Genomic DNA, 20,953 nt, shown 5'->3' with positions numbered 1-20,953 from the left:
ATGAAGAATTCAAAAGACTGGTTATAAAGATGCTCAATGAACTTAGGGGAAGAATGGATTATTTTGGGAAGCTTTAACAAAGAGATAGAAAACATTAAAATAGAGACAAAAATATAAAACAGAACTAGCTAGAAATGAAGAATATAACAACTGAAATGAATACACAGAGGGAATCAACAATAGATTATATGCAGCAGAGAACTGAACCAGTGATTTAGAAAATAAGGTAGTGGAAAACACTCATCAAAACAGCAAAAGGAAAAAAATAAAAAAAATTAGGACAGTTTAGTGGGATTTGGGGATACCATCAAGCATAACAACATTTGCATCATGGGGGTACCAGAAGCAGAAGAGAGAGAGCAAGGGATTGAAAACCTATTTGAAAAAAGAATGACTAAAAACTTCCCTAACTTGGTAAAAGAAATAGATGTACAGATCCAGGAATCACAGAGTCCCAAACATGGTAAACCCAAATAAGCCCATGGCAAGACACATCACAATTAAAATGTCAAAAGCTAAAGACAAAGAGAGAATCTTGAAAGCAGCAAGTGAAAGACAGTTAGTTACCCACAAGGGAGCTCCCGTAAGACTGTCAGTTAATTTCTCAACAGAAACATTTCCAGACAGAAGGGACTGGTGTGAAATTTTCACAGTAATGAAAAGTAAGAACTTACAATAAAAAAATATTGGGTTGGCCAAATGGTTCATTCTGCTTTTCAAGTAAAAATAAAAGACACATTTTTCATTTTCACCAATAACTTTATTGAACAATGTATTAACCATTTGTTCCACTACCTTCTGCCATCTTTCAGACAATTTTGTAATTCCATCTTCCAAAACTTTTTATCTTTTTGAGCAAAGAACTATTCCAGATGCCTACTACAGTCTTCCAAGGAATTAAAATTTTTTTCATTAAGAGAATCTTGTAAAGAGCAAAATAAATGGAAATGTGAAGGTGAAATGTCTGGTGAATACAGCAGATGAATCACAACTTCCCAGCCAAGATGTAACAGTTTTTGCCTGGTCATCAAAGAAACATTCAGTCTTGCATTATCCTGATGGAAGATTATGCATTTTCTGTGACTAATTCTGGATGCTTTTTGTCAAGTGTTGCTTTCAGTTGGTCTAATTGGGAGCAGTACTTGTTGTAATCATTTGGTGTTCCAAATGATTAAGGAGTTCATAATAGAGGGCTCCCTTCCAATTCCACTATATACATAACATCACCTTGTTTGGGTGAATACCAACCGGCCGTTGGTGTGATTGGTGGTGGGTCATTTTGCTTGCCCCATGATCTCTTCCATTCTGCATTATTGTAAAGTATCTACTTTTCATTGCCCATCACAATTTGTTTTTAAAATGGAACATTTTGATGATGTTTACATAGCAAATTTCTTGTGGAAATATGGTCAAGAAGGTTTTTTTTTTCACTTAACTTATGTGGAACCCAAACATTAAACTGATTAACATAACCACACTGGTGCAAATAATTTTCAGTGCTTGATTTGGATATTTTGAGTATGTCAGCTATCTCCCACATGGTATAATGGTGATTGTTCTCAGTTAATGTCTTGATTTGATCTCTCTCAACTTCAACTCATCTACCCAACCATGGAGCATCATCCAGCAAGAAATCTTCAGCACAAAACTTCAGAAACCACTTTTGACAATTTGATCAATCACAGTACCTTCTCCATACACTGCATAAATCTTTTCTTACATTTCAGTGTGGTTTTGGTTTTACCATTCTTGAAATAATAAAGCATGATATGAAGCTTCTATCTTTGATATTAAAATAGCTACACAAAACTTCACCAATTTTGATATCTTTTTTAAACACATGCTGATATGACAGCTATCACAATGCAATCTAACAATATTGTTTTGAATGAAGTTAAAGACAACTAAGTGCTGCTAGAGCCATCTTACAGGGAAAAAATAAGACAAAGTTTCTGGCCAACCCAGCAAGGCTATCATTTAAAATTGAAGGAGAAATAAAGAGCATCTCAGACAAGAAAACCCTACAGTAGTTTGCTATCACCAAACCAGTATTACAAGAAATGTTAAAGTGTCTTCTTTAATAAGAAGAAAAACAAAACAAAAAGGGGAACATAGTTAAAAGAAAAAATGGCAATACATGCATACCTATCAATAATTACTTTAAATATAAATGGCTTAAATGCTCCAATCTGATGTGGACTCTGGTAAGTGGTGTTGTGGATTCAATGAACAAATTCATACAGACTACAGAAGTCCTGTGGAGAAAAAGGGACAGCTCAGCCACTCTCTGAGAGAGAGAGGGCTTCAACCCTTGCCTAAACAAGCTTTTATTGCTTTCTAATAGCATACATCAAAGAAGGTTCTCATTCATTATGCCCAGATTTGCTTTAGGTGATTACTTTTTACAGATAACAAAGGAAAGGATGTTACTTATTATTTCTTACAGGTTAACAAGAAAAGAATGTTGCAAATGCAAGGGAACGATAAGAATGATTGGTCTGATTATACTCCCTCCTTGGGAGAAGTATCACAGACTTCAGGAAGTTACTTTAAAGATATGCAGTAAACATTTGCTGCTTCAACTCAGGGTGAGTTTTAGCAAAAACAAGCCTCAAAGCATCCTAGGTATAACGCAGGCCTGGTTTCCCACAGGAAAGCCAATCTGTGGGTTTGGCTTCCTGTGTGCTGACTTATGCCTGCTAGTTTTCCGATAGGGCTGGGCTACATTTGCCATTGCCAGGCAGATTGGTTCCCTATACCAATCAAAAGGCAGAGGGTGACTGAGTGAAGAAGAAGACCCATACACATATGCTGACTATAGGAGACCCACTTCAGACTGAAAGACACCCAGACTGAAAGTGATGGAAAAAGAAATTTAATGCAAATAAAAATGAAAAAACACTGGGGTAATAATACTAATATTAGACAAAATAGATTTTAAAACAAAATGTATAAGAGACCAAGAAGGCCCCAGCAATTCCACTTCTGGATACTTAGCTGAAGAAACTCAAAACACTAATTTAAAAAGACATATGCATCCCTATCTTCACTGTGGCATTATTTACAATAGCCAAGACATGGAAACAACCTAAGTTCCCATCAATAGACAAATGAATAAAGAAGACGTGATACATATATACAATGCCAGATTGCTCAGCCATAAAAAAAGAGTGAAATCTTACTATTTGTAACAACACGGATAGACCTAGAGGATATTATGTTAAATGAAATCAAACAAAGAAAGACAAACACCATAATTTCACTTATATGTGGAATCTAAAATATAAAAATAAATGAACAAACAAAGCAGAAACAAACTCAGATACAGAAAACATTTTGATGGTCACCAGAAGGGAAGGATTTAGGAGGCTGGGTGCAAAAAGGGAAGAGATTAAGATGTGCAAATTGCTAATTACAAAAACAGTCACAGGGATGCACAGCACAGGGAATATAGTCAGTATTATCACGATAACTATGTATGGTGTCAGATGGGTAGTAGACTTCTCATGGGATCACTTTGTAGGGTATATCTAATCACTATGTTGCATACCTGAAACTAATATAATACTGTATATTAACCGCAATTGAAAAATTAAAAAAATTAAAGTTAATATGTATTTCAAAGCTCTAATAAATAAAGAGTATGACACTGGCATAAACATCCACAGAGACATTAAAGAACCATAGTTTGGTAACACAGACTAAATTACATGGGGAATTACAAAAGTTTCAGAAGGGTTAGCTGTGTGATGTGCTGGGGCCCAGAGAAACTTTGGCTTCTCACCTGCTCCCTTGTCCGCAAAGATCCCTGCATTCCAAGTGTGAGGTGCATATACCAGGGTCTGCTGGACATAAAACGACCTGCAGTCTGGGTCAGTGGACCAGTGTGGACAGTGGCTGATGACCAGAGGGGCTTCCCTAGGTGCTGACTCATGTAGGACCTCAGAATCTTTGCATAACCCTCAAGTTAGGGAAAAACAAACAGTTTTATAATTCTCAAAATAGAGAGCTCTTGTAATGATCAAGACTGAAATTCCCATTTGCCCTGTGGGATGTGTGCTTTAAGTTTAAAATAAATTTTCTTAAAATTAAGCCTGATCTTTATTCACAAAACCTTTTTTCATACAAACGAAAAAAAAGTGAGAACTAAAGGATGATAAAATTGTTAACTTTGTTCTTACTCCCTAGCCTGAGGAATAGAATATTATTAGCACCTCCACATTTATTTACATACCCCTGATCCTAGAGGGAACCATCATTCTGAATTTTTTGTTAATGCTTCTATTAGCATGTAAATGTATCCTCAAGCAAAATATTTAGTTTTTGTATATGTTTTTACTTTTTATAAATAGAATAATATAGTAATTATTTTTTTTCTATTCAGCTTTATCTTTTTGAGGTTTAATCATGATACTCTGCTGGTATGAATGTGACAATAAATGTGACACAATTTAATCATCCGTACTTCTGTTAATAAAGACTTAGATGATTGTCGGGTTTTGAATATTAGGAACAACGCTACTATGAATACTCTCCTAGATGTCTTTCTGTGTACATGCATAAAAACTTCTCCATATACATACTTTGGAATGAGCTTATGATCAACATTTCTAGGTAAGACCCATCTCTCTTCCATACTGCCTTTATTAATTTACACCCCTGACAGCAATGTATGTGAACTCCCTTGCATCTACCTCCTTAGAAGATTTGAGATGATCAGACTCTTAACCTGCAGAAAAAAAATGCCTCTTCATGGCATTTATGTTTCCATGCCTATACCCATTTATGTTTCCATGCCTAGGGAAGAGAAAAACCTCATGACATAGATTTGGAAGAGTTTTATAAAGGAAGTAAAGTTCTCCCTAAAGTTCAAGGCTAGACCTGAAATTTCCAGGGGGCTAGGGACCACAGGTCACCCAGTGTCTATTCAAGGAAGCACGCTGCATGGCCTGTACCCAGTGCAATTGTCCACTGATTGTTCCAGAACAAATAATGCTTCTCTGTATCCTTACCCATCCTTGCCCCATCAATAAGAAAGGATTAAGTGGCACTACAAAGCATCACTTCCAAGCAAACGGGGGAAATCTTTGCAGGTGGATCCCAGGAGGAAATGCCAAATCTAAAGCATGTTGAATATTCCTGACACAGTGGCATCCTGTCCCACTTTTCACAGACAATTACTTTCATCTCAGGTAATCTCGTCCTCAGATACACATATTCTTTACAGTTTATCTCTCATTTGCCCCTTTTAGCTGCTTTGGGAAACTCTCATGTTCTGGCAGTGAGATCATATGAATAACCAGTTGCATTAGGGAATCCAAAGCAGGATTTTAAGGCCTTCCTGGAAGCCCATTTATAAAGCTATCTGTGGAGAAAAAAAATAGACTTCAAGTTTGTAAGAAAAAATACAGTTGGGACTTCATATTTTGAAACTTGAAACAAGCAGAAAAATTTATTGCTCTTAGCTTGGTTCATCCTATAAATCTTGATCATTGTTTAATGCAACCTAAAAAGCAAAATGAAAAGTAAATATGTTTTAATACAATTAGAACTGTGAAAATGTACAAGCCAAAGAAAATAGAGTTTAGGAAATTTCTATGTGACTCTGTAAATGAAGTTTTTTCATCATTTAAAATAAAACCCAAATTCAATATAATAACTGTATCCTTGATGTATTTATAACCCACCCTCTCTTCTACTTCTCTTGCTATCCTCTATTGATATCCTTATCCTTCCTGCAGGAATCTTCTTCCTGTAGGTACCCCTTAAATGCTATATTTCTAACAGTTTCACTCTGAGCCCCCTCCTTTATTCTGCATGTTCTCCTAGATGCCTTACTCACCCTCTTAGCTTTGCTTAACCCATGACTGCTGAATTCCTATCTCCTGCCTGGACCTCTCTCCTGTCCTCCAGACCTGTGTTATACATCAACTGGCCTTTGGCTATTTTCACCTGCCTATCTCAGAGTCACCTGAAATTCAACGTGTCTACAACTGAAGCCATCATTTTCACAAAACCTACTTTCTGTTCTTTTGTTCCTCAACTCAACAAATGGTGAAGCTCAAAAATGTACAGTCCAGCTGCCCAAGGCAGAAATCTGGGCATCATCCTTGAATTCTTTCTCTTCCTTATTCTCCCAGTCAATATCAGATCTCAGTTCTACTCATCGCTGATGTTTGCACCCTGGTAATTTTGCATCTGGATGACTGTAATAACTTCATAAGTGGTCTCCTGTTTCCACTTCTGACCACTTAAATCCTCTCTCCACTTTCTAATCCTCTCTCCACTTTCCACTACACACATCTAATCCTTAAACCCTTTCAACAAGTCCCACTGCACTTAAGTCCAAAATCTCTAACCTGACAAGAGAGCCCTCTATGCATTTCTTCAGCTTCACACCATCCTCCTAGCTTCCTGCAACCCAGCCACAACACTGTACTATGTCAGTTCCTTGAAAGCATCTTCCTATCTGGGTTTATCTCAGCTGATAAACTTCCTTAAACTTCAATTCCTTGAGGAGGCATATCCAGGCTGGGTCATGCTTCCCTGCCCTCTTCTCTCAGCACCTTCTCCAATGGCCTATGGCCCCCAAAGGGCAGGAACCCAACCTGTTTTGTTCACTGGTATTTTCTAGCACCCTGCATAGTACCAAAACATTTAATAAAAGTTTTCCCACTGACTGATTATCACCCAGTTCTTCCAGCTCCACCTTCTGAAAAGCTTTTAAAAACACCATTTGCTACTGTCAGCCATCAATGTCAGCTCTGCCTGGGTGACTACAATAGTCTCACAAAGTTCTTGTGTTCACTCCATTCTCTTTCATATGCTGTAGCCAGATGGCCTTTTGAAAATGAAGTTCTAATCATATTAACCTTTAGGATAAAATCTAATAATCTAAGCACAGGTTAGAAGTCCTTTCATGGATTAGCCTCCACCTTCTCCCCTTCCTTATCTCCTCCCTCCCTGCTTCACACTCGCTATAGTCTTTGCTAGCTGGGTCTTCACACTTGCTGTGCTGTCAGCCCCCATCCCAGCACTGAGTGACAAATAACTGACTTCCGTCAGGAAGCCTTCGCTGACCAAGGTTCCTCAACTAGGCTGCTGTCCCACTTGTCAGGGCACATGGATTAAGGTGACTAAACGTATCTGTCTGCCAGGACAGTCTCTGTTTACACCTGCTGATCTGCTTCACTATCAACACTCCTCCTTTCACTCCCAAAGCATACTGAGATTTGGACAATAAATTACCTGGTCATTCTACCAATGACTATTAATCTCTTAGTCAGTTGTCTGTTTCTCCCCTAAACAAGGTAAAAAACTGTTTTATTCACAACAGCATCAGGCACAGTTGTTGGTGTGTAGAAAGCACTGTATGTTTCTTAAATGAAAACATTTATATACTACTGTAAAAGCATATACTTTCATCAAGATACTTATTTGGTTAAAGGGTTTGCTGCTGAGAACCAAAATATTGCCCCCCAAATGTAAAGATTATATATTTCACCAAATTATTTTAAATACGTACTTCGAAAATTTCAAAACCTAACTCCAAAATACATATATCATCCTCTGCACAAGAGGGCACACTGCTACCTCAACACAAACTTCCAGCTACTGTGCCACTAGTGCCGACACATTTGAAAGGAGCCAGACATATGCCCATCCTCACCTTGTGGCCAGCTGTGCATGTTCACAAAAGGGCAGAGCACCAAATGGGGATGTGGAAAACCCTTATTAGGGAACTGGTTTTCTTTATATGAAGCAAAAGACCCATCTACCAACCAACTCTGGCCTCATATGCACAAGGCTTTTCCAAAGTAAAAAAAAGAAAATCTGGTTTTCACAAAACAGTCTCCTAAAGATACTTACATCGGAGAGCACTGGTTCATCAAGTTCTTCCACTGTGCTCAAGTTAGGTGCCCCATATCGATCACTAATTTCAGCTAGTGTCTTGCTTGAGTCTGCTGCTGTACCCTACAATCATAAAATTCATTTTTTTCTTTTTTAAATATATTTTATTGATTGTGCTATTACAGTTGTCCCATTTCCCCCTCATTTCAACTTTTAAATGATTTCAAAGTTTACACTGATTTTCTTTCAATTTTGATATGAAATTTCTGAATGACATCAAAGTTCAGCCTTGTTAGTTAGTGGAATGAATCAACATGTGTTGATGATAAGAGAATTCTAGGAATAAATTCTAAAACTTGTGTAAAAATACATTCAGAAATATAAAACATATCATTGTAAGTAAGCATGTGTCAATATGTCATAAAATTCTTGTTTTTAAAAATACAAACAGAAACAAAATGTCCAATTTTTATCCACTTTGAGGTTTTGCTTTAAAATTTAAAACATCATATTTGTGGCTTGACATTACTAGAATATATATTTGGCCTATCAGTTTTGATAATCTACTGATTAAAAATTTAGCTACTGCCTTGGCTGGTGTGGCTTAGTGGATTGAGTGCCAGCCTGCAAACAGAGGGGTTACCAGTTCAATTCCCAGTCAAGGCACATGCCTAGGTTGCAGGCCAGGTCCCCAATAGGGTGCTCATGAGAGGCAACCACACATTGATATTTCTCTCCTTCTCCTCCTTCCTCCCTTCCCCTCTCTCTAAAAATAAATAAATAAAATCATTTTAAATATGTAGCTACTAATGTATCATAATAAAGCTTAACATAGAATAAATTTTCTTTTCACCTTTGGGGATGAAGTATCTTCACCTCTAGCTATATTTTCCATCTTCATTTTCATCTCCTGTAATACATAAACAAAGAAAAATACTTTGAATATACTTTTCATTTTGATTACATGTTTAATTTTCAAACATTTTTATTTTTACATAAAGCTATGATCAATTTAATAGTGGAAATGTTAGCACTCTTAAAGGAGTTATTTGAATACAATTAATATAAAACTGCCAGTCAGTCTTTTTTAATACTCTATACTAATAGAAGACAACCATGTTTTGTTTACAATTAAATATAATTTTTAAAAAATGAAATGAAATAGACTGAAACATCAAAGCTGAAGCCAAATATTAGCAAATATAAAAAGTGACAAAACAAAAATATTAATAAACTCTTAGAATATGAGGTTTTAGAGAGAACTTGCAGTTAAATAGAATGATACACACAGTAAGAAAGAGGTAAATATTTCTGAAGAAATTAACCTGGCCCCAGTCACTATCCAGTACATGAATCCTTCCACAGTACCTGAGCAATGCCCTCTATAGTATTGCGAGCACATGGGAGGCCTTGTTCTTGATGTGAAAAAGTTCTTCCAACCAACAAAGCTTTGCTATGGTCTCTATCTTTTCATTTTAAGGCAGCAAGATGACCTAAATGATCTTGAGCTGATTCATTTTGACTGTTTAAAGATTAGTGATCTCATGAACATGTATATGGTCACCATAATTATAGGAATACATCTGGTATATTTCTCAAGGCCATTCCATTCTTCTGTAACATCTTAGCCCACCACCACATAGCTATAGTGGCAAGGGGTCCATATTCTCATAGGACCTTGTCCCCCAGCCAATGGATGAATACCTGACACAAATTAAGCCAGTCAGAATCCTTCCCTAAGAAGCAGAAAAAAAAAAAAAAAAGGAATCCACTACTCTCAGATGGTAGGAGCCACAACATTGTGAAACCCAAGAGTCTTCAAGGACTATGTCTTTCACTGTGTGCAGCAAACCAGGCAATTGTGAGAGAGACTGAAACTAAGGACCAGAGAATAGCAGAGTTGAGAACCCAGGTAACATTTGATTTTCATCCTCCCAATTGTACCAGAGCCCTTTGAGGTTTAGTTGTAAAACCCTTTCTTCAATGCAAGATCCTTCCAATAAATTTCCTTTTGCAAATGATAGTTTAAATTGTATCTCTGCGCCACCAAGAGGCCAAAGTGAAAAGACATAAATGGACCTGCCTCTGAGCAATAGGCAAGGCAGGTGTACTTTGCAGGAGAGAGGTGAGAAGTGATAAACCACTAGAAATATGGACTATTGAAGTTATTGTGGTTCTGGTCACAAGGTCTAATGATGCATGCAGAGAGTAAATCATGAGTTACAAAACAATCCAATCCCTCCTATAAATCATAGAATTTCAAACATTCAAATATAGTGTGAACCTTGAGGGGAAAAAAGACAGTTACTAAGAAGGGTATCACTGGGCTCAAATTTTTAAAACAGAGCCTAGCAGCCATTTCTGCACAGGGGTTTCTCATGCAAGCTGCACTCCACAGAGAAGCCATCACTGAACTGCCTGACTGCACTGTGTTTCTACTATCTGAGCCAGCCCTTATGAGGAAGTTCCTAGAATCCTATTTCATCCAGCAAGACTGAGGCTTTCCCCATCCCACTGGAGCAGTGCAGTTCCAATCAGGAGTGACCAATCAGGACAGTGCCTTTTGGACTAAACTGGGGTTTTGGAGTCCTCATTTGCACAAGGATGGACCAATTGGGGACTTAGGGCAAGGACTTCTGCCCATATAAATCAGCTCCCTGCCTGACTCAGAGAGTGCATTTTCCCTTTCCAGGGGAGAATGAAGACTATGTATCATCCCCGACTGAGCTAAACCACCAAATATATATAACCAGAGCAGAGTGAAGTATGCCATCACAAAGCAGAGCAGACTAGCAGCACAAAGCAGACCAGCATGGAGCAGAGCAGAGCAGAGCTGTGTAGCAGGAGAGGGACTAGGCCCCAGGGCCACTTCGCCTTGGAGCTGTTCAGTGTACTGCTTTCACAGCCTTGCTCACCACTATTGAGCTGTTTTGCACTGAATAGTTTCCTTCTTCACCACACTCCAAATTGGGGATCCTTGGTAGTATTGAATATTGTGCAAACAACCATTGGTTGACAATAGCAATCAGGGTATCTCAATAAAAAATACTTTCAATTCTCTTATCATTTTGATCATTGTCTTCTTGATATTCTGTTTTTTCTCTTTTCATTTTAGATCATGGAATCTTAACTGAATAGAAAAGGGGTATGTATTTGTATTTATGTGTGTGTGTGTGCAGGCATGTATATCTGTGTGGCCTACTATACTCAGACTAAAATAGCATCAGCATCTGTATATTTTAAAACCATGCATAAAGCTTTGAATTTATCCTTTAAAAGTACATCTTTTTAAATTCATTTTACCCTTACAACTTTTTAAAAATTGTTTTAAATAATGAAGCTGTCACCTAAGCTGTTAATAAACATAGTTTATAAAATCTGCTTCTGTTTTTATTTAATTATGTAATAGAAGAATAACATTTATATAACAGATGCTAGCTATACAAGTACAATATGAAATATTCAGCTGAAAAGTATAGCTCAGTCATTCAAAAGTTCGGTCTATATGACACATACTTTTGGGATAACAAGAAACATTGGTCAAACTAGAAGCTTGACATATCACACAGACATAGTAAATGGAGATGGACTTTTTGACTTAAGTTACTGCATAGATTATTTAATAAAAGGCATGAAAAATCCACACTGACAACATATTTTAAATGTAAATTATTGTTGGTAACACATCAAACGTGATGAAAAGAGACACACTACTGTGTCAGAGATCAGAATACCCTGATATTACAAAGAACTTAACCTTCAGTACCAACCACCTTAATTAGAAACAACAATCAACCACCACAATTAGAAACAACTATCTCTTAATTAAAATGTTGATAATATCACTATTAGAGAACCATTAATATCACTATTATAAAACTGCTCACAAAGCAGTTTTGAACCATGATCTTATTTGATCCTTAAAATAACTCAGTGAGCTATTGCTAATAATATTATACTGTTATCTCTTTTTTAAAAAATGTAAACTGAGACTAAAAAAGTTGTAAGATTTGTTTGAGTCACACAGCTAATGTGCAGCAGGTCTTTAGACTATGAATCCCATGATAACATCTAGAAAAAAACAGGTTGAGAATCCTGAGAGGTTTTAAATAAAACAAACATTCATAAAACTTCAAATTACCTTCTCTAACTGTTCTTGAGCTCTCTGTAATTCTTCTATTCTCTGTCTCTCTTTTTCTTGCATTTCCAACTCCAGCTGGAATGCCAGCTGTTGCTGAATATTAAAAAAAATAAGGAAGTCATATTAGAGTCAAATCAATGGCAAGAAATTTCCTTTATCATTCTGAAATGTCCCAGGATAATTAACTCTATACCCACCTAAATTTCAGAAACTTACAAAAATAAATGATCACAGCTATCTAATACTTTAGCTTTTATAAATATTTCCTGAACTATAAAATTATAAGGGAAGCTTCCTTAATTGCAAATTGTAGGAAAGCAGTTTGTACAAAATCAAGTCATCTCTGTTCTTCTTGAAGCAACAAATGAGATTAGAGTAATTTTTTCAGATAAAAACTCATTAAGTATAGATGGATGGGTCTTCAAACAACCAAAACTTGGTTACAGAGAGTGAATGAGAAAACCCTAAGTATATTTTTTGAAATCATTCATAGTCAACAATATATTTGGTCCCAACTCAACATACATACCGTACTAAATTCTGTGGGCTGAATCTGACTCACTCCTGTTTTTGTACAGCTTTCAAGCTAAGAACGATTTTTAAATTTTTAAGAGGTGGAAAATTATCAAAGATAATAATAATAATTATCATGCAAAATTCAAATTTCAGTCTCTATAAATAAAGTTTTATTGAAACACTGCATGGTCACTTCTTTGCTGCTTTTGCACCACAACCACCACAACAGCACAGTTAAGTAGTTGCAACACAGACCACAGGTGATGCTCTTTTCACTCTGCATCCCTGCTCAGCACACTAGGAATCACAGTGACACCATTATAATTCGACAGTTTTGCAGTGCCACAGTAACACTATACTGCAATACCAATTTTTAATCAGCGTATACCCATCATGTATTATATAAATAGAAAATGGATTTGAATGTTGCCCTTTTAAGACAGAGTGGAGAGTGGATTGTTTAATTATCAAATTAAATGGCAAAGTATGGTGCTTTTTAAAGCAGTGGGCACTGTACTAAAACAATACAATAGTATCAATATTACCAGATTAAGCACTCATTACAGTATTACCAAGTCACATGAAAAAAAGATCAGAAATATTTTTCTGATAAAAAGTTATAACAATTTTTTTACCACAACAGAACTTCTTCACAAAAATTAAAATGAGGTTGCAACAAAAGTACGTTTCCCAGTGGCTCATTTGTAAGTCAAGAAAAGAAACACATTTTCCTAATGTGATTTAATTAAAACATGTTTGATTTCAGAGTCCAGGAAAAAAAATAGCTTATTTAACAGTTTTAGCCTTAGGGTGAGAAAAGTTGCTCACAGAGCTGATGACATTGGGAGAAACATCAATAGTAAATTAAATACAAAGCAAATAACTCTGAGTGGTTTTCCTTAGCTCTTGATGAGTGGACAAACGTTCCCAACACTGCTCAGTTGTTATTTATTCAAGGAGTCAGTGCTGAATTTCAAGTGACTGAAAGTGAAAGTGATTGAAGAATCAGCCTCTATGAAGTCTTCATGGGGCAACTACAAGCAATAATATTTTCAAAAAAGTTGAGAAACATTAATTCAGTCCATCAAAAAGTAAAATCTGCCAAGATGCGTTTCAACAAATGATAATAAAAATATGCATGGAACAGTAAAAGGCTTAGTTGGACAAATTAACAAAGCTCGTGAAAATCCAGTGCTTAAATCCTATGAGAATTCATTGTATTATTCAACAGCAGCTACTCAAGAAAATCTGTCACGTGCATTGAGCCAGTAGTGTCAACAGTGTCCTTCATTCACTCTTATGAACTTAACCATCATCAGTCCTGTGGGGTTTTGTCAGCATTAGGAGATGAATAAATCTTGACTTGCCCTACCACATGGCAATTTCATGGCTTAATGATGGTAATGTTTTATTGTGAATTTTTGAGCTCGGGGTCAAGACTGAAATTTTTCCAAATGAGAAGGACTATTCTCAACCACTATTATCAAATATTAAATGGCCCTGGAAATTAGCTTTTTGCTGTAGACTTAATAATTTTTTAACCAATTCAACCTAAAATTATAAGGCAAAACAGCACTTATATATAAAACTTAAATTGCAGAAAAATCATTTCAACAACTAATGTTTGAATCACAATGTCACACTGCTTTATATACTTCCAGTACTGTCAGAACTAGAATGATAAGCTAGGTTACCATTCCCACACAAATATGCAGCAAATATATTCTCCAAGCTCAAACTGTAGTTTTGGAGTGTTGTTAGGTCACAATATAAGTAAAAAGAAAATTTCCATATATCAAAATCCATTTAACTGTGTAATTGATAAGCTTGTACCAACCTTCAATTGGACATGATTAATAAATAAGGCAATGGCATGCTAAAAGGCAAATATCAAGAAAAAATCTAACAGAATTCTACAAATACCTTCTAAGAGATAAATATGCTCAAAATTATATGCACATGGACTGATATTAATATTTGGCAGGACCTTTGTGTGAAAAGATACTTTCAAAGATAAATACATAAAACCTCATTTCAGGTCAGCACTAACAAACAAACATTTTCAATCAATTTTGGTGATAGGGAACATTAACTTTGAACTCCAACTAAATGAAATGTTATCTTTTTAAACAAGAATTTAATTCTTCTCAGTAGTAAGCTATATTGCAAAAAAATCTATTGAAATGTTATTATTTATTTCACCAATAAAACACTTGTGGAAATTTGTTTTCTCTGTTGCTATAGCTACCTAATACACCATAAGACCTATCCTCAATTTTGCCTCTAAAATATCTACCTTTGAGGGAAGTGTTTGCCAGCCCCTAAGCCAGAAACAATTTCTCACCATCAATCTGGCACTACCTCATAAACATGCTAATAAGCTAATCCCATTAAGAGCATTTTAAAACTATAAATTTCTCTGACATTTTTAAAAATGTCACACCACATGTTTTATGGAGTTTAGAGGGAGAAGAAGGGAGGGAGAGAGAGGGAAAGAAACATCAACATAAGAGAGAAACATCAATTGGCCACCTCCCACAGGCATCCCAATGTGGGATCTAACCCGCAGCCAAGGCACGTGCCGTGACCAAGGATTGAACCCACAATGCTTTTATGCACAGGATGATGCTCCAATCAACTGAACCACCTAGCCAAGGCTAAAACTACATTTTTAAAATTGATTTTACAAAATTATACATTTTACCACATAGAAATAATAAACAGTGGTTAATACATTCACAAAAGGCTATTAAGAGTAATTTCTTTGCATTCCTATATTAAGACAGGTAGCTGACATACAGGAACATATCATTCAATCAACTTTCAGACATTGGTAGAGGAGGTTAAGTAACTCTAATATCTCAAAAATAATGCAAAATACAGTTCTTAAATATCAACCGTACTGGTCAACATAAATAGTTTCTTAACATTTCAGGACATTTTCAAAACCCAATTCTTTTCTTCACACAAGGAAAGTAAAATCATTAGAAAGATGCTCAAGTGAATTTTTAAAAGCTTTTATTTCCAAAATAGGCTATTCAGCAATAAAAATACTATCTTGTTCATGAGGACCTGGACTTGTTGGAGAGTACCTAATTTTTAAGGAATTTCAAGTCATTATTATTATGAATACCTGCCCTTGCAATCAACAGGTAGGTGACCAGCATCCTGAATCACCAGCTCATTTGATTGAGGTGGAATGTAGAGGTCTGTTTCCTTCATTTCAGCCTCACTCTCTTAAGCTTTTCTCTGTTGGTCCAACTCTCCACATGTTCCTTCTCCTATTCTCATCTGTATCTGCCCACCAACCTACTTCTTTAACTGGCCATAAAATCTTTTGCAGAATATCACTATATCTTTCACTCCCAATACAATGCTTACAGTTTTATGCACAGTGAATTGCTTTATAATAGTCAACATTCGATAGATAGAGAAATGTTACATTTCTAGTATTGACAAATTTTATCTAAGTAAGATAAACTAAATGAGTGAAAGAAAGTTAAGTATCTCCACATTGACGATATAATTTCTCTTGGGGAAGGAGAGCTGCTGGGAAGTTTTTCTTATTCTGTTAGATGCAAAACAGACAGAAGTCAAAGGATCTGCTAAGAGGAAGGGCATATCCTCACTCAATGTTGGGGCCACTCTAGTGGACACTTGCCTGTTTGGATGATTATTTGACATGCAACTCAACACTTTGCAACTTCCCCAGAAGAATAAGCCAAATGATTAAAAAATGAAGACTAAGAAAAAGCAAAGTTTTCAACAACCATATCCATTCCAAGGTGCCTAAAATATTCTACCCAGTATCAAGAATGGGAGATTAGAGACTTCTGGACAAGATGGAGATGTAGGTAGATACACTTTGCTTCCTTGCACAACCAAAAGAATAACAACAACAAATTTATAAACAAAAAACAACCAGAACTGCCACAAAATGGAACTGTATGGAAGTCCAACAACCAAGGAGTTAAAGAAGAAACATTCATCCAGACTGGTAATGGGGGCAGAGACCAGCAGCTGGGGAAGAGAGGACATTGCAAGGCAACAGCTGGAGGAGGACTGGGTGGGCAAGACAGCAGCTGGTGCACTGGGTGATCCCACATTTGCATGTAGATAAACCAGGAGGAACAACTGGGGAGCCAGACAGACCACACAACCCAGGATTCCAGCACTGGAAAAGTAAGCCTCAAAACCTCTGTCTGTAAAATTCTGTGGGGGTTGCAGCAGCAGGAGGAACTCCCAGCATCACAGGACAGTTCATTGGAGAGACCCACAGGGTCCTAGAATGCACACAAACCCATCCACCCAGGAATCAGCACCAGAAGGGCCCAATTTACTTGTAGGTAGTGGAGTGACTGAAAGTGGGGTGAGAGCCAAGAAAGTGGCATTGTTCCCTCTCTGACCTCTCCCCCACATATAGCGTCACAATGCAGCAAAGTGGGTTGCACCACCCTGGCAAATACCTAAGGCTCTGCCCCTTACAATGTAACATGTGTGCTGAGACAAAGAAATATAGCCCAAATGAAAGAACAGATCAAAGCTCCAAAAATAGAGCTAAGCAAGGAAGAGATAGCCAACACTTCAGATGCAGAGTTCAAAACACTGGTAATCAGGATACTCACAGAATTGGTTGAGCATGGTCACAAAATAGAGGGGAAAATGAAGGCTATGCAAAGTGAAATAAAGGAAAATATACAGAGAACCAATAGTGGAGGAAAGGAAACCAGGACTCAGATCAATGATTTGGAACAAAAGGAAGAAATAAACGTTCAATCAGAACAGAACAAAGAAACAAGAATGAAAAAAAATGAAGAGAGAATTAGGAATCTCTGGGAAAATTTTAAACATTCCAACATCTGAATCATGGGGGTGCCAGAAGGACAAGAGGAAGAGCAAGAAATTGAAAACTTACTTGAACAAATAATGAAGGATAAATTCCCCATTCTGGCAAAGGAAATAGACTTCCAGGAAGTCCAGGAAGCTCAGAGAGTCCCAAAGGAGTTGGATCCAAGGAAGCACACACCAAAGCACATCATAATTACATTACCGAAGATTAAAAATAAGGAGAAAATCTTAAAAGCAGCAAGAGAAAAGGAGACAGTTAGTATTCAGTCATGAAAGTCAAGGACCTACATCCAAGATTACTCTATCCAGCAAAGCTATCATTTAGAATGGAAGGGCAGATAAAGTGCTTCCCAGATAAGGTCAAGTTAAAGGAGTTCATCATCACCAAGCCCTTATTATATGAAATACTAAAGGGTCATATCTAAGGAAAAGAAGATAAAAAACATGAACAGTAAAATGACAGCAAACTCACAGCTATCAACAACTGAACCTAAAAACAAAAGCAAAAATCAACTAAGCAAATAATTAGAACAGAGACAGAAATGGAGATCACATGAAGGGTTATCCAAGAGGAGTGGTTGGGGGAGGGGCAGAAGATACAGGGAATAAGAAGCATAAATGTAAGTACAAAATAGCCAGAGAAAGGTTAAGAATAGTATAGGAAATGGAAGGTGCCTCATTAGCACAGTACGTAGTGTGTCAATCTCATGATCTCAAGGAAATGGAGAAACCAAAGAACATATATGTATGAGCCATGGACATGAACTAGGAGGGCGGGGGAATGCTGGTGGGAAGGGGGGTGCAGGGCAGAGGGGAATAAAGGAGAGAAAAAAACTGGACAACTGTAATATCATAATCAATAAAATATATTTTTAAAAAGAATGAGAGATAAAAAAGCTATTTTCCATATCTATACTTCTTATTAATGCATTAAATAACTGGCTTCTTTCCCTTTTTTAAATATAAAAACTCAAGTTGAAACTCTAGAGTTAAGTACTATATGGTAGAACTATAGGGGTGACTTAAATTTAGTTGAGAATCTCCCCATAAATTAAATTGGTCCAGAAGCCACTCTGGAATTCTCCCCTATCCAGTTAATACTCCATGACCCATTCATCCAACCATTGTCTTCCCAACATTTTCATTTCCTCAGTCCTGCTACCCTAGACCTACTTCAGTCAAAGGGTCTGCCTCTGCCACATCTTCACTCAGATATCCAGATCTAAGTGCAGAAAATCACATAATCACTAAACCAGATCAGATGGAAACTTTATAAATGCTTGATCTTCCAACTATATCAGGGTACTCATACTCAGTGCTACAAAGTAATGCTAAGTTTCCTCAATCAAGTCTCTGCCATTCTCCAAAGCCATTATTTCAAACCCTTCACCATTCCGCCACACCTCCTACTTTACCACCTCATTCTTTTTTAAAAAATATTTTATTTATTTATTTTTAGACAGAGGGGAAGGAGGGAGAAAGAGAGGGAGAGAAGCATCAATGTGCAGTTGACTCCCACATGCTCCCGGCTGGGAATCAAACCTGTGACCCTTTGGCTTGCAGGCTGGCCCTCAATCCACTGAGCCACACCAGCCAGGGCTACCATCTCATTCTTAAAAAAATGATCATGGTCCCTACTTGATAAAGAACAATCACACAGAAACTACTTTCAACTTTGTGCCACAAATCCTATATACCCACGTGCACCTATGCCATACTCTCCTCTTTCCTTGACTCAAGGAATAAAAGAAGTGCCCTTCTACCTACATGATCTTTGTTACAGACTCAATTTCCATTTTTTCTCCATGGAAAGCTGACTCTAGAAATCATCCCCTCTATTTATTAACGTCAATCCCTCCCCTATGTTGCAAAAAATAAAAAATAAAGAAAAAAAAACAAAAAAAACCCTTCCTTAAAAATCTGCTCGAAAGTATTACCTGTACTTACCATCTCCCTTGCTATAGTCCACACTGCTCCCACCAAAGTCATGACTAGTGGCCTTGAATGAGCACTTTGCAGTTTGCTCTCACCCAATCAGCCTACACATGGTTGACCACGGAGGTCTCACTAAGACACTCTCTACCCCTGGCTTGCTTGGGAGCTCTCTCTGAGTTTTTCTCCCTCACTGCTGCTGCTTCCCCAGCAAAGACGACATATACATCAAGATGAAGATGTAAGAAAACTACCCCTGGCTGGCATAGCTCAGTGGATTGAGCATAGGCTGTGAACCAAAGTGTCACAGGTTCAATTCCCAGTCAGGGTATATGCCTGGGTTGCAGGCCATGACCCCGAGCAACCGCACATTGATGTTTCTCTCTCTCTCTCTTTCTCCCTCCTTTCCCTCTCTAAAAATAAATAAATAAAATATTTTTTAAAAAGATGTAAGAAAACTGTATATGAGTACCTAGACATAGGAGCTTTTCAATATTTGTGTTGCCTCACACCCAGGCTGATACTGTTAATTTCAGTCACGTCTGAACTTTATTACTCATCTCACCTGCTGAAAGATAAGCTCTTCTGCTTTGAGCCTTTCCATCATTTCCTGCTCCGTCAGAGCTAGTTCTCTTTCATGCTCCAGTTCAGCCATTTCCTTTTGTCTCTAGCATTGTATAAAACAGTACCTAATTAGTACACATAACTAGAGATAAAACAACTTGTAAAAACAATTGGAAAGCATCTTAATTGCCAACAGTAGGGAAAGGGTTAAGCAAAATATAGTCTATCCATTTGAGAACTGTATAATACTTTGGGGAAACTTGTTTTATTTGAATAAAAGGCATAGAATTAAAGTTGTACATTTAGTGTGATCATAATTATGTAAACAAATCCACACACAAATGTAGAAAAAAAGATTAGAATACCTAAAAATCTAAATAGAAGTCCTCTTTGGAAATTTTTTTCTTTCTACTTTTTCATGTTGTCTAAGGTTTTGTATGATAAGCACACTACTATAGTAAGAAATAATAATACTGAGCTTTTAAAAAGCAAGTAAATGGAACCAACTATTTTTCTCTTGTAAATTTCTAAAAGATCCATACTTACCAGTTCCTCCATAGTCATATTTTCCTTATACTTGTAAATCCACAATGCTAAATATTCTATTGGATCCACTGGTCGAATTCTCGCCACTTCTGCAAGACCTTGAGTTAGACATGTCCCAAGGTGCTCTTGAAGATATGTTGACTCCATTTCTAACTCCTAACTTCTAAAGGATAAATGTTTTTGCATTAACGCAGGAAATTTTCATTTAAGACACAACAAAAGTCCAATGAGGCCAACAAAGCATTACATCCTGTCACCAGTCATGGGCACCTCACATCAGGGATGATACCAGCAAGCTGGCCTTAGGAAACTTCTAATGGTTTCCAAAAAAGGCCCCACAGAAGTCACTACAATTAAAATAGTTTCAAAATCTTGAAGAGCCCTCAAATTCAAGAGTCAGAAAATGAATACTGTCATTACTGATTGTGAGAGGACTATATGCCAAGCAATGCATGTCCCATTTAATCCTTACAAAACACCTGGAAAATAGATGTCATTATCCCCATGGTGCAAATGATGAAGTCCAGGCACAAAGAACATAAGTGAACAGTCCAG

At 36.9% G+C, this 20,953-nt stretch overlaps 1 protein-coding gene across 1 annotated transcript; it reads right to left on the bottom strand.

Annotated features, from left to right (window-relative positions):
- Positions 1-5,476: 5,476 nt before the first annotated feature.
- DYDC1 (DPY30 domain containing 1) lies at positions 5,477-20,545 on the bottom strand. Its single transcript, XM_045842374.1, has 6 exons — positions 20,399-20,545; positions 19,854-19,955; positions 11,993-12,085; positions 8,705-8,761; positions 7,870-7,974; positions 5,477-5,506 (listed from the first exon to the last, which is right to left on the bottom strand). Exons 1-6 carry the CDS (start codon positions 20,543-20,545, stop codon positions 5,477-5,479), a joined length of 534 nt encoding a protein of 177 aa, XP_045698330.1.
- Between the last annotated feature and the right edge of the window lie 408 nt (positions 20,546-20,953).

Source organism: Phyllostomus hastatus, unplaced genomic scaffold, assembly GCF_019186645.2.
Source record: "Phyllostomus hastatus isolate PE091 unplaced genomic scaffold, TTU_PhHast_1.1 phas_contig_38, whole genome shotgun sequence".
NCBI classification, from domain to species: Eukaryota; Metazoa; Chordata; class Mammalia; order Chiroptera; family Phyllostomidae; genus Phyllostomus; species Phyllostomus hastatus.
The sequence above is the reverse complement of the archived record's forward strand: the minus strand, read 5'-3'. Positions and strand labels throughout refer to the sequence as shown.